Source organism: Idiotropiscis lumnitzeri, chromosome 20 (genome assembly GCF_059441095.1).
Source record: "Idiotropiscis lumnitzeri isolate Australia: NSW breed Sydney's pygmy pipehorse chromosome 20, RoL_Ilum_1.0, whole genome shotgun sequence".
Taxonomy (NCBI): domain Eukaryota; kingdom Metazoa; phylum Chordata; class Actinopteri; order Syngnathiformes; family Syngnathidae; genus Idiotropiscis; species Idiotropiscis lumnitzeri.
The window spans coordinates 5,545,274-5,559,673 of record NC_142410.1 but is presented as its reverse complement, the minus strand read 5'-3'; the positions used below and the strand labels follow the sequence as shown (position 1 = coordinate 5,559,673).

Genomic DNA, 14,400 nt, shown 5'->3' with positions numbered 1-14,400 from the left:
CGCAGGCGCAAAAAAAAAAGTTCAGTGGAGTCGAGCGCCTCCGTCAGTAGTAACCATTTGCTGGAAGTGGAATGATATTTAATGATTTAAACAGCGAATTAACAACAGACTACATTGGAGTATATTAATAGAGAACAACTGTCGGGGGAAGTAGCTACTGACCGTCTCCAATGTGGGAGAAATAACATTTGTTGAAGAAAATACCACTCGTGCTCGAAGTTAATGTTTTCCTGACGCGGAAGCTAAGTGGCTAACGTGATTAGCTTGGAGCGAGAAAAGTCGTTGGACGATTTGTCAACATCACAACGCGGGACAGTAAGAAAGAAAGATACTCTGTGATATGTCCTTGTTCTCTGGCCGGACGTTTTGAAAGAAAACGGAGTTGCTCGGTGAACTATCAAAGTCTTTGAATCTTGTGGCCCACGAGTTGTGACGCTCTTAAATCGTGTTGGAACAGAAGTGATCCAGGTAACACGCAGTGAGCTGAACCCTTGGCTTGCAACTCCCAAAACCGCTGCCCATCCTCCCTGCTGGGATACAGTTTGTAATGGGGCCCCTGCTGAGTTAGTGGGACGCTTGGAAGCAAGAGTGCATCCCCTCTCACCATGGGAGGATGTGTGGGGAGATACTGGGAACGATGGGATGATACACAGAGCAGAGGTTCCTCCAGGAACGGTGGTCGAGGAGGTAAGAACACCATGTCAAGAGCACCACACTTTCTTAATGAAATATGTAGTGATGCACACGGTTTTTTTTTTGCATCGAATTACTGGGTCATTGAGGTTCTGGGAGCTTTTCAAATGTCTGCAAGGTGATTGTCATTCTCAACTGCGGTCACCCATTGACCCTCATCAATTTCTACGCTCATTTACAACAGAGAAAATGCATCGTTTACAAATTGACAATTTTATTTTTCCACAGATTAGTTTTATGTGCCACCAAAAGCATCCCCAGAAGAAATGAAAAAATGTACAGTCATAACAATAGAATAGTCCAGAACAGTCCCTGAATCTTATTTCGGTGTGGTAAGAGTCAGCATAGTACATTCAGACATACTGCACATCCACTTGATGATAAAACTGACTAACAAATTAACTAAGATGCAATATTATGTGTTTTTCACAGAGGATTAAGAATATGTGCCCAGGAGTGTTGTTGTATGCACACGTTGCTACAGCTTGGGTTAAAATATTAATAAAAAATCAAATTAATAAAGTTATTTTATCATTATAGCCGGCAAGTAACGATTATTTGAGTTGAAATTATTTGTGTCTTTGTAGATTTGTTGATTCTGAAACTTTGCACATATCAGTAAGAATGCTCATGATGCAGTCATTATTATTATTGGAGGCGGGGTTTGTTATGTCTATTATCTTTTCAGAAGTGAACATTCTTCCGAAGATAAACACTGGCCTACTGCTATGTTTTGATCTTCATTCCTACATGGAATTTGGATGGCAGCAGCAGCACTTAACAAGAGTAAATATTATATTAGCAACCAGACTAAACTGCAGCAGCACACACAACAAGCCGTGCTTTCTGAACGGCTGCGTCGGTTCTGACCCAGAAAACAATTAAAGAGAAATTTGGCTCAGTTTGGAGCGTAAAAATTCCTTTTGATTACTTGACAATGAGAGGCTATGAAGACCACATTGATGAATGTTGTTGTGGCCTTTTGCCGTTTAACAAACACAAATACATTTGGCTGATCTTCTTTCACGGACTGTTATTCTTAGAATTTAGCACAACAAAGCTCATCTTCTCAAATAGGCCTTCCCAAACGTTTTCAGCTGAAGATTCAAATTAGAAATTTGGTTCCTCCCTGGGACTAGAACTCTCTAATCTAAACATCACGTGTTGCACGACATTGACGCATGCTTTGCTTGAACAAATGATGCAGCAGGTCAATGTTTAGCAGCAACCTTGTATCAAAAAGCCATTTTGCCCTTTACTGTTAAACCGAGAGACCCAATATAAATAGAAACACGAGTCCATGACTGAGGGTGGGAACCCCTGTTCTCGAGACTGTTTAGAAAGCTCAAGAGCCTGTCATTTGTGCTCTTGCGTGTCTCTTTAAAAATAATAACAAGTTTTGTCCGTAGATAATTGCTTTCACTTGAAATCACAATGGTGTCAATGTCATATGAATAGGGTGCTTTGCTTTGTGAAGTGACCTCAAAACTCAGCCTGGCTTGTAGCCACTGTCTCTATGCACCCCACACACACAAACACACGCGCACGCCCCAAATCAAAATGAACAAGTCTCAACATGCCCCCTCCCTCCATGTTAACCTACTGGCATCAGCAATTATTTTTATCCTAGTGTTTCTTTCTTGCATTTTTATGAATTTGTTTTTGCTTTCAAGTATTGCCATTGCATTGTCACATTTTTGCTCCAAGTCTAATTGTGATCCTTTGTCTGAGCTCTGTAATTATATGTGTGCAGTCTAGTCAGGAAAAGGCAAATCATTGGTGCACCTTTTTTTTTTTTTTTTTAAATCCGACCATTATTATGGCGATTCTAGGGTGGACCCGGTCTCTCGCCCAAAGTCAGCTGGGACGGCTCCAGTTTAAGCGAAACCCTTTCCATTCCAGAAGCCATTTTCAAGCTCGGCCACTTTAGTGTTGTTACTCGTGCAATGTATATTGCGAGGGCGGTGCTATCGTCACTCTGTTCTGTTTTCGCAGAATATTTATATTTCTACGGGCTTGCGCCACACAGTCGCCACCAGGTGGCAGACTGAATAACAGAAGAAGTGATCATCACGATATGTTTACAGTGTGAAACAAAATCTCACAATGAATGAAAATTAATGAATTAAAAAAAATAGGTGGATGAATGTGCATAAGTACAAGTACTTTGGCAATTTTTTTTTATTTACGACAGCAAACCAGGAATTATTAATAATAATTTACAAAAATGGGCACTTTGATGCATTCTGGGTATTGCAACTCTTTCAAACAACTTGCATGGATTTATTTCAGCCCTCACATCCTGCATGAACACCTAACAGCAAGCAGATAAAAATGTGGGTGGGGGGGCGACTACTTTAATGGGCTGGAGAATGAGTTTCTGTTTTTTTTTTTTTTTTTTTTTTTTTTTTTTTTTTTTTTTTTTAATCTCTAGTCACAGAAGGCCGAAGTGTTATACTGATAAGATAAGCAGCCTTTTAAGGAAAGCAGCCCATAGCTTCCTTCAAGTATACATTGTGTATGGTCACGTTCTAGAAAGAGAAAGACAGGTAATAATGATAATCGAAAATAACCTTTTCCACATTCAAACAGTTCCCATTAAAAAAAAAAAAATCCTAGGTATTCTTAACTGTCATAATGTCTAAATAAGATCATGTCTGTTAGTACTGAATGACCCACCATGCGGCTAATTTGAAGAGGCAAAACCAACTTGTCATTTTACGGCTTTTTATTACGGCAAGACGTTGAATTTGATCAATGCTGGCTTATGCTACCCTTTTTATTATGCAGAACAGTACTCAAAAGTATCTGAAAAAAAATAGTAGATTCTGAAATACAGCAATCAGAGGCTTCGTATTTTTCATTTACAGTAAGCATTGATAGTTTTTCTTTTTGTGTTGCGGAAAAAAATAGCCCATTTCTTGGGGGGGGGGGTGTTCTCATGGAAGCCTGCGTCACAATGTATATATTATAGATGAAGAAGTGTCAGTGAGTGATTGCGCGGAAACCTCACGAACTAATCTTACACCGTGACACCATGTCCTTCTCCCTAAGCCGCCTGCATGATAAATAATTAGTTTGAAAGAAAGGCGACCTTGGATTTCTTCTTCATTTTCCATTGCTTCCCATCTCTGTAACTGGTAACCTGTTCGTAATGAAGCCGTGACAGGTGATAGTTTTGACTGTGTGAGTTTGATGATGACGCTAATGTGGCGATGACACGCCTCTTTTGAAGAGGGGAATGCAAACTATTGTGCTCAAAAAATGTGCATGTGCCCAGCAGTCTCCCCTACCTCGTATTAGGTAAGTGCTTAAGGTAAATATTTAATGACAAGGGAAACACAAGTAAAGTTCCACAGTTAACAACTACACATGCTTCATGCAAATTGCAGACTCAGTATTTTTCTGGAAACAAAAATGAGTAATAACTAACTGTAACTATCCCTATTGTTCACACCTCAAAAATAAAAAAAATATATGCTGAGCTCATTTAAACTGCTGCAAACTCAAACAATAGCAGAAGCACAGAAATGGTCTTTTAGATAAATTATGCTGTTGTGATTTTTCATTATTAGACACATTTTATTTTGACCACGCATCCTCCACTCTGCCACTTTTATTTATGCTTTGGTCCCCTTTCTGTTGACAGCTCGTAATGAGCCGCTAAAGAAAGATCGACCAAAGTGGAAGAGCGACTATCCGATGACCGAAGGCCAGCTGCGGAGCAAGCGTGATGAATTTTGGGACACGGCGCCTGCTTTTGATGGCCGCAAGGAAATCTGGGATGCCCTGAAAGCTGCCGCAGTGGCTCTGGAGTGCAATGACCACGAGCTGGCCCAAGCCATCGTAGACGGGGCCAGTATCACCCTTCCACATGGTCAGCCGGAGCACAAAATGCACAACGCTGCAGAAAAGAACCAGTTGATCTAGTTTTTACAAACGCCTTTTTCTCCAGGTGCTCTGACGGAGTGTTACGACGAACTGGGCAATCGCTATCAGCTGCCCGTCTACTGTCTCGCTCCGCCCGTCAACCTCATTTCAGAGCGCAGCGACGACGACCACAGCGATAGCCCCCAGCTCCCCGTAGCACCTAAGAAAGAATTTCAGCTGAAGGTACAGACAACGTTTGTATTCAATTCCTTCCATTGTCATGTTTTCTTTTTACCTCTGTAAAGTCTGCATGTAGCTCCCTGCCCTGCAAGGGCCACACCTCCCAAAACATCTTCTGTCTTTATTGTGCCAGATTACAACATTCGTTTAGTATGACATCTGACGGCATGTGTTGACATAGCTGCGCATTATACGCACTGTGGGCACAATCATTGGGCAAGTTCCATTTTCAGGCTTAATTAACTTCAAACAAACCAGGAATAAAGTCATCTTAGATCAGCGGTGTGAAAGTGGATTTGAAAACGTGTTTATTATTATTGCTAGTATTTTTTTTTTTTTCGCATTTCAGTCTTCAAAATGCTTATTGGTTCCTGTTTTTACCACACTTTGAAAACAAATGAAGAAGAAATCAAACCAGACCTCGTGTCAGATTATTTATGAATTTTGTTTTAAAGTTGTCAGATTAAGTTGCTACTAACAAGCAAGGAGAAAGACAACACTTATTCTTATTCTTAGTCTTATTCTCAGTCCCAGAGTGGTAATCATGATTTTGGTCATTTATTTCTACTAAATGATATTGACGCTTTGGCTTACTGAAAAACAAAATAAGACTGACAAGTAATTCTTAAAATTGTGTGTCTACTGCAGGTGCGCCTGTCCACAGGTAAGGACCTGCGCCTGAGCGCCAGCATGACGGACACTATTGGTCAGCTGAAGAAGCAGCTGCACGCCCAGGAGGACATCGAGGCCGCCCACCAGCGCTGGTTCTTCTCCGGCAAACTCCTTACGGACAAGACACGACTGCAAGACACCAAGATCCAGAAGGACTTTGTCATTCAGGTCATTGTCAACCCTCAGGCTCAACCCAAGACGTCACCTACGACAACAACCATAACCACCATCACCACCCCTGAATCGGACTAGCTGAGGTCAGAGTTGAAGGATCTAAAGCAGTGTGGAGCATTTTATTCTTCAAAATGGACGACGCCACCAAGACTCTCTCCTTTGCGCTTTTATCTGAACTAACGCTTGCCAGGTGCCAACGGGGAGAACATGAGTTGGTGTTTCCGCGTCACCGCGATCCGACTTCTTTCCAAGGGGAAGGCAGAAAGCAGGACAACAATCTCTTCGATATTTTCTTATATTGTGAAAATTATGTTAATTGAGCTTTTTCTTTTGCACATTTTAAGAGAACTCTTGTTGGAGTTTGTGTGCCTTCTACAGGAATGAAACAAAAAGGGTTCATGTCTACATGGATAGTTGAATCGCTAGTCTAGCGCTTTTAAAAACTAAGTTCAATCCAAGCTAGGCTGCCCTTTTTAACAATGATGCGTTTTTATATGTATGTGAGTGCGCGTGTGTGTATGTGTGCGTGTGTGTGTGTGTGTGTGTGCAGCAATATATCACCCTCACTTTATTACATATCTTCTTCAGGAACTGCAGTAGCATATTCAGGAAATTAAGAATTCCTATCCAAATAGGATGCAATGTCGGTTACTGACAGTACCAAGGGCCTTTTTTTTTTTTTTTTTTTTTTTTCCCCCAGCTGTTTTGGTCGCCACCCTAAAATATCAGTCCACTAACAAGTTGTCATTGCGGCCTAATAGAAGCGACCCTTATTTCCTGTCCTGGACCACGACACGGTCTTTTATATGAGTTGCAACATTTGGACTGAAGAAGTTTCTGCACTCGACTGTGGGTAAAATTAGTTATCAATGATTTGATTCATTGTTGGCTTCTTTTTATAATTTTTTAAAATTAATTTTCATGGGATTGGACAAGCTTCCTGATTGTTCTCAACTCTTGCTTCTTAGTCAGTCTTAATAATACCGAAAACTATAATGTCTTTATATAATATTAGACCCATATTGCCCACTCAATTGGTCATATATAGAGGCGAGGTCTTAAATATGTTTATTACAGTCTTAAATTGGGGATTCCATCCATTTTCTGTATCAAGTGGTCTCATTAGAATTGCGGGTGAAGTCTAACGCCCTTTTTCGCACTGCCCTCGCCCAGTGCGGTAGCACAAAAAGTAAACGGCGCCCTGGTGGCCAGTGTGCTCATATTTCGAAGTGCTGACGTAGCAGCCTACCAGGAAGTAAACACAGACGTTTGCTGCTGGTTTAGACGAGAATTAGACCTCAGCTCATCCTGGCTTTGCTCATTTTAAGGAGGAGGAGCAGGAGACAGACCAGCAGCAGAAAATGGAACAATGAATGGGTACATCGACGCCGTGCTGCGGATGACTAAGTGCAGTGTGAAAAGGACTTGATTGAGGCTAGTCGCCACCCAAATTTGATAAAGTAGTTTTTATTAGGCGTGTTACCGTAGCTCACCTGTGGTCCACTGTTAAATTTCAAATGGACTCTTAACTCGTCCTTGTCAGGCTGAGATTTTCAAAAGCATAAAATCAAGTAAGAGTAAAAACTCGTGGGGAAAAAAAAAATTGACTTCCCTTTTGCTGATAATAGTCTGCTCCCTTACGTACTGTCCAATCACACATTATGAATTAGTTTTGTCTGGAAGGCCCACTGTCCCCTTTGCTGGAGCAAAGAAAAAAAAAATGCAATGAACAACTTTATTGCTATTAAATAGCTATCAGGAGAATTTTTCAAGATGGAAAAGCTCCCGTAGCAAAAGTGCAACGACACTTGGAACTTAAATCAGATTCAGTGCACTGCAGTGACTCATCTTGTGTTTCGTGACTTGCCTTTACACATTTTGTTGCTGGTCGTTGTTGTACTTGATTTCTCCTGTTATGTCGATATTGTCTCTTAAAACGGGCAACATCATTGGATTGCCTTTTTTTTAATTATTTTACTTTACAGTACTGCCTACAACTGCATTTTTTAAATATCATGGAAATACATTTTAACCACACCTCACCGTAGACTTCAATTCCTTTCAGCTTGTTTGCCAGAGCTTCTTGCTATGGGTAGGTGTCTTATTCATTGTATGCAAACTTGAATAACAAATTTCTCTATGTGCAATAAATACAATTTAGACATAGGCCTAGATGACAGTGGATTTTATAGAGCACCAGCTGTGTACGCGACTTCCTTATCCGAAAAGGAACTGGCGCTACCCTTCTATGTATGAATCTGCAGACGCCTGTGTCAACTGTTTGTTTACCTTTGACACTTTGTATTCCAAGCTGTTGCTCTGAGCTCTCATCCGGGAGCTCATCTTTTTAAAAATTAAATAAGAATTATTAAAAATGATGTCATGTCTTTTTTTTTAACCTTGATCACATTGTTATTCTTTAGTCATAAGGTCAGTGCATCATCAAGTAAGTCAAGGGTGGATGTTTGTCACATTTGATTTAGTAATGTCAGCACAAGCAGGTCAAATTTGTAAAGTAGTATACTATTTCAAAAACAATTTCAGTGCAATCTATGCTTTGCATAGCATCAATGCATTGGCATTATGGTTGATCATTGAGGTTTTATTTATTAATTTATTTATTTTAAACCCAGCTCTTCCTAATGTGTGAATGAAACTATTTAAGGCAATAGAAGGAAAAACATGGAGATTTTTTTTTTCCAAATGTATTTTGACCAAAAATAAATATGCTGATCCAAGAATTAAACTGGGGAAAAACAGGTCTTACACGATTGGTTTTATTTCGTTTAGAAAATGGAAATCTACGTAATTCAAATACATAACTGCACACCCTTCCATTTGTCGTAAACCGAGGACCTCCTGAACGTACTAGAATTGCCCCGCAACATAATGCAAGTGTTCCAATCTACCACATGATGGCGCTCCTCACTTATACAATAAACAATAAACTCAAGGAGCACTAACCCGAGATCTGAGAGCAGTACACCACCAACTTCCTCCTCCTCCCTCTGTCTGCCTCTCTGCAAACGCAGTCAGTCACTAGAGGCTCTGTGGAGGGTTGTGGTGCAAGTAGGCAAGTAGAAAAAAAAAGCCCCTATTGAACCATGGAATTTCACTGGGAGCTTCGTGTTTGTGGTCACTCTGCAAGTCTCAGCCCATTTTACACTCTTTTCAAAGCGACAGCCTCAGTTTGACCCTAAACTAAGGTTATTATTGTTAATGAAATTACTAAAACAAAAATAGAAAAAAAAATAAAGAGAACGACAAAAAATAAAAAGGAAAATTAGATTTTAAAAACGAAAATTAACTGACGTGTTTTATGTTTAAAAAACTCAATTGAACTATAATTGTAGCAACAAAAATCCCTCGTTTTTTGACAGGCAACTAATGTACATTTGAGGTTACATTTTCGTTCTTTTTTAAACTGTATTTTGGTAATAATGCGCCTCCGTTATCCGGAAAAGGGAAGGTCGAACAGTTGTCTGGGAGTTGTAGTCCACCAAATGTGTGCATCGTACGTGACGTTCGATACCATCAGCCAATAACAAAGCGCCACGTGCAACGAGGCGCGTGTTTTGACATTTGGCTTGATTGGCACACCTGGGTTTATTCCCCCTTGCATTTCACTCAACCCGAAACGCAACATTGGGTAAGAAGTGTTTTCCGTTTTTAGGTTCACATATGAATTAAATATATACAGTATTAAGAAAAAACAGCACACTGTGCAACCGGGTTTATACTATCTAGGTGCTTTACTGACTCAATTTTGGTGGACCATAAAATACACTACAATTAGGTAACCATCATTTTAATTTACAAGAATTGTTTTCAGGCATTTTGAGACACTTTATTTTCCATTTTTTTGTCAGAAGAATCATAAACACACTAATTCCAATCCAGCCACTTGTGCTTAGGCTTTAAATAAAGTCTTTCAATTCCACTTCTGTAACAATTTCCTGCTAAAGCTTTAATTGCTTCTGTTTTCCTTCACAGTCAACCTTCCCCAAAAGTAAACATTCTCAATTAAGATGTGCAAAATGTACCTTCCTGCCTGTATACTTTACGTTAATTAACAAACAGGAAGTGGTGCTCCTATGTAAGACACCAAGGATGTTTATGATATAACGTGTGCTCCCTGTGGTTATTAATACATCAGATTGTTGTGTAGTTTCCTACCAGAATAGCCCAAGACTGTAACCAGAATAGATAGCAGTCAAATCCTCTCAAAAGCCGCAGTGTTTGTAATGTCTAGTTATGGCGGCTTAATCCTCTGTCTCCTACTTTCACTGCACTCTTATCCACTTACCTAACACTCAACTAAAGCGAGATTGTGTGTGTGTCACCTGCAGAGCTTAACTGTAACCACCACGGTGAACCTGGTCACCCTCTATCGCCTGACAGGCTTGCCAGTGGAAGGTTGAGCATGGACCGAAAAGGTAATCATAAAGTGTCTTTTTGATAATTGTAATGACCATATAGAACAGAGGTGGGCAAAGTATGGCCTGCCCCGTTCTTGGAGAGATATTACATAATCAAAAGTCCAATAAAAGTGGTTGTTCATTTTTATTTGGTATTTGTTTGTCTCATTAAAGGGAAATTTAAGACAAAAATTGTGTTGTGGCAACACTAGTTTAAATATGGTTTGTAGAATATGAATTAAGCAGCAAAATTCACCTGTTTTTAATTGCTGTCGACTGAAAATGACATCATAGTTGCGCATGGGAGCAACTGTGATGTCATTTTCAGTTGACAGCAAGTAACAAAATGGCCGCCCGCTGATTTGGATAAAAGATGGATTTTTTGCTTAATTCATATTCCACAAGCACAATAATAATCAAAATGCCACATTTAGACTAAAATGGATGCAAAGAACATATTGTCATTTTTGTATTTTTAAAATAAGCAATTTTAAGTAGACTGCAACTTACGAGAATGTTTTGGAGGCTCGCGGGGTTTTAGACAATGATATGAGCTTTGTCGAAAACCTCACTTTCCCACAGTTGAGGGGAAAAGTGAAGCTGCGGGGGCTCCAAGGTTAGCGAAAGGGGCGGGGGAAGAGGAGCCGAACCTAAAAATTGCAGGTTAAACATTCCCTCGAGCCCCTTTCCCTGTCGGTTTCTGGAAAGCCACTCATTTCATATATGTTGGCTTATAAAAAAAATTGAACTGTATGCACATGCGCAAAAAAAATTGTAGCGCAGAAGCTCAGTCAATTGATATTAAAGAGTTTCTGTTCTGCTATTATTACCTTTCATCATATAATCAATATTTATGTTGTCACATATGGATGTTGGTGTATTTCTCTAATACGTTTTCCTCTCGTCTGTGCTTTGTGACATTTTCTCTGCCATCTTGATAAATCAACCTTTAATATTTCCGTCATTTTAATACTGTGGCTGAAGTTAGTCAGTCAGCCAGATAGCATTAGCAGCTTTTGTTTTCACGCCGTTTAAATTATTCTCTTATGACAGTAGAGAGGCGCATTCTTGATTGAAAAACTCACACTGCTTCGTAAAAGTGGCCTACATAGAGCTCTGCCCAAGCCGCACGACAGTGGAAAATGACAGTTTGTGTCACTGCCTCATGTGCTATCGGGTTGCGCAGTCAGGTTTGCTTGGCTTCCTGCGGCATCAGACATTCCCTGTGGACAGATGGAGAATTCACATTCATCACATTTTTTGGTGAGGAGAGAGGGGAGCAAAACGATGACGTCTTAATAGAACCACTAAGATGGAAAGATGCATGGATGGCTTCCTGAAGTCCTGCTGCTTGCGCATAAAACATCCAAATGTCATTTATTTTAACAGACATTTCATGCCATTGCAAGATAGATATTTTCACGTAGCATTATTTAAAGATTTATTTTTCTGGGGTGATGCCACCCTGTGCGGCCGCACATAACGCCCATGCCAAAAATTGTGCACAGCCTTGGCTCAGTAAATTTGAGGAAACACTGGTTTAAAGCCGTATGAATATAGACATATTTTTATTTGCTTGCTTATTGATCGTACTTAAATAACTCGGATTATCATACCGAATTTAATATATAACGAGAACTCCAGTAAATGATGAATGTATTTATTAAGGGCAAAGAAAATACTAACCTACGTGTCTCTGTTTTATTCATCCGAACTGCGTGGGCTGAGCTAGCTTGTTGCAACAACGTGAACGACTCCTCGGCGTTGGCAACTTTGCGACTTTTTAGTGACTTTGTGGCTACAAACAAAAGAAAAACGGAAGCAAAACAGAAATGCTTGCTATACTAATCCCTCATGATGTTTGCTTGAATTTTTTTGTTTTGGTTTTGTTTTTGTTTATTTTTTTGGGGAGGAATACATTTCCCGAAACTCTGGCTAAAATTTAGAATTGTGTGACCTGAGAGGCGTCTGACTTCCACTTTATGTTGGTGTAGCATTTCACAAATACTAAAACCAAACAGTAGATTTTTTTTGTGAAATCTCCGCTCTCTCTCTTGTAGTTTCGTAGCCGATTCGGCCTTAGAATCCATGAGGTTTCGAATAGAGGAAATCAAAATACGCGTTGACGGGCTGCGTCCCAGGTTTCACGAGCACTGTTGTGGGGTAGCTTAAAGATGATCCGCTGACCCCCTGGTGCTTTTTTCCCTTGAATCCGTCCGCTCAGACTTAGGTTCTCGACTTCACCTTTCCTAATTGAATGGCCAAGGAACTTTGTCTGTCTGTTTTGGATTACCCGGATGAGCTCACGATTTCGTCCGACCCGTTGTAAGACTGACTCGTTGGGAAATCTCCGCATCATATGCTTGTTTATTTGGGGTTGAAATTTTACCTTTCTTGTGTGCGTGTGAATGCATGTGTGAGACATATCTGTTTGTCTCACTTCCTGGTAAGGCCTTTTCATGGTAATAATAGTCTTCAGCTTGTTTATTGGGCATAGTCTGGTTCAAATTAAAAGCAACCTGGGGAGTTGTTGTTATATTTGGCAGCACAATACCTTTTACACTTTTCCAGGATTCAAATCCAGAACCTCTCGAAAGTGAGGCAGATGGTGCCAACTTTGACTGCCGTATTGCCCCTTCATAGTGATGTCATAGAACTTGCTTTCAAGGGATGTGATCTGCGTCACCACTATTAGAAAGGGGGGCTCTGTTACAGATCTAAGTGGAGGGAAAGGGTGACTGTGGGGGTGGGGAGTAGATTCTTTGCCACACAAGTTGCCCCGGGCCCGAGTGGTTACTTTGGCAGGAACTCGGGGGGAGAGAGGAGAGGGGGTGCGGCCTGTGGGTGTGTATGTGTGTGCCACTGCCACGTTTGCATCACACCACCGTAATTCCATGTAGCAGAGCAGACTCTTTCTGCAAGGTTCCCCTACCGATGATTGATATTAGTCGATATATTTAACAATGTGTAACTGTATAGTAGTGTAGTTCTACCCTCCGAATACAGCTAGCAAATGTCTCCTTGCAGTAGTGCAAAATGGTTCGTCGACGGTGTTTTGGTGTTCACTTCAGTCGCCATGGGTACCAGGAAAAATCCAGGCAACAATGATGCATCATACCAACCTCTCCGCATGGTGTTTTTGTGTCAGGTCAGTGAGTTTCAGTCTGGGGCTAACGTGAGACCGAGATGAAACATCAGCGCATTCCCGAGCTCTTCGTTCGTCTGGGTCACTCAGAAAGGAAGGATGAGAGACAGCGGCGGGGAGGGAAAACCAAACGCCCGTAAACATGTCATCAATGAAATTGGAGACAAAAAGCAAATTATCCCTCTTCAATTTCTCCATCCTCATGTTTTGGATGTAGTCCATGCCTTTAAACATCCCTCAAGCCACTTTCCTCAGCATGTGGAGGGGAAAAAACACAAGACTCCACAAAGTATTTAGCTGGAATTGCCAGTGGGCAATATTGTACCAGAAACACATTCTAAACACATTTGCTATTCCTGCTGCAGCAGAACATAGGAGCACCAAGGACCACTATTGCTTCTATTGCAGATTTTTTATGTAGCCTGTGTCATCTTTTCATGGGACATTAAAAATTGAAACTTTGCTACAAGGCAAAGTACCTAGTGTACAGCTCGTGACTCGTTAGTGTTACAGGTTTCAGGTGTAAATGCAACGCAGGTGTGTTAAATTTGCTGCTAACACTCTCAATCACTCTTAAAGTGGTCACGGGAATTTCACAATGTCATCTCATGGTGTGGAACACTCTGAGGATTGGGGAAAAAAATTGTTCTACATCAACATGCCCAAAGCTATGAAAACATCAACACCCTGTAACGGAGCTGCAGTACGGTGGCCGTGACCGTATTGCGGTTTAACAGGACAGCTTTCACACAAAACAGGCCTCGCCATGGTCAACCAAAGAAATTGAGTGTAGATGCTCGACATCATATCCACAGGTTGTCTTTTGGAAAGTAGACGTTTGAGTGCTGCCAGCATTGCCGCGGAGGTTGAAGAGGGTGGGGGTGGTCAGACTGTCAACGCTCAGACCATACGCCGCGCACTGCTTCAAAATAGTTTGGATGGGCTGTCATCCTATAAGTCAGCCTCTTCCAAATATGTTGCGCAAAACAGCCCGCTAAGCGTTTGCTGAAGACAAGCCGACCAAGGACATGGATTACTGGAACCATGTCCTTGTGGTCTGATGAGACAAAGATAAACTTTAATGCTGAATATTGAAACGTGAAACAATTTGGTTCCGAATACTGACTTGGGAGTGTCATAGACTGGGCGCTGCCTGCATTAGGGAGCTACAGCTCATTGAGGGAGTGA

At 40.9% G+C, this 14,400-nt stretch overlaps 2 protein-coding genes across 4 annotated transcripts in view; both read left to right on the top strand.

Moving 5' to 3' along the window:
• Positions 1-7: 7 nt before the first annotated feature.
• Positions 8-8,025, top strand: ubtd1b (ubiquitin domain containing 1b). The gene is made up of 4 exons (XM_088285176.1): positions 8-687; positions 4,343-4,570; positions 4,649-4,806; positions 5,452-8,025. The coding sequence occupies exons 1-4, from the start codon at positions 606-608 to the stop codon at positions 5,725-5,727; spliced, it is 744 nt and encodes a 247-aa protein (XP_088141302.1). The 5' UTR covers positions 8-605; the 3' UTR covers positions 5,728-8,025.
• Positions 8,026-9,263: 1,238 nt separating this feature from the next.
• The window catches only part of mapk8b (mitogen-activated protein kinase 8b), an 87,932-nt gene continuing 82,795 nt past the window's right edge, over positions 9,264-14,400 (top strand). For 2 of the 3 annotated variants that reach the window (XM_088284593.1, XM_088284594.1), the window contains exons 1-2: positions 9,264-9,298; positions 9,999-10,085. The gene's annotated coding sequence lies outside the window, so the exon portion shown is untranslated. The remainder of the gene's footprint in view (positions 9,299-9,998; positions 10,086-14,400) is intronic. The other variant, XM_088284595.1, reaches the window with a different exon arrangement.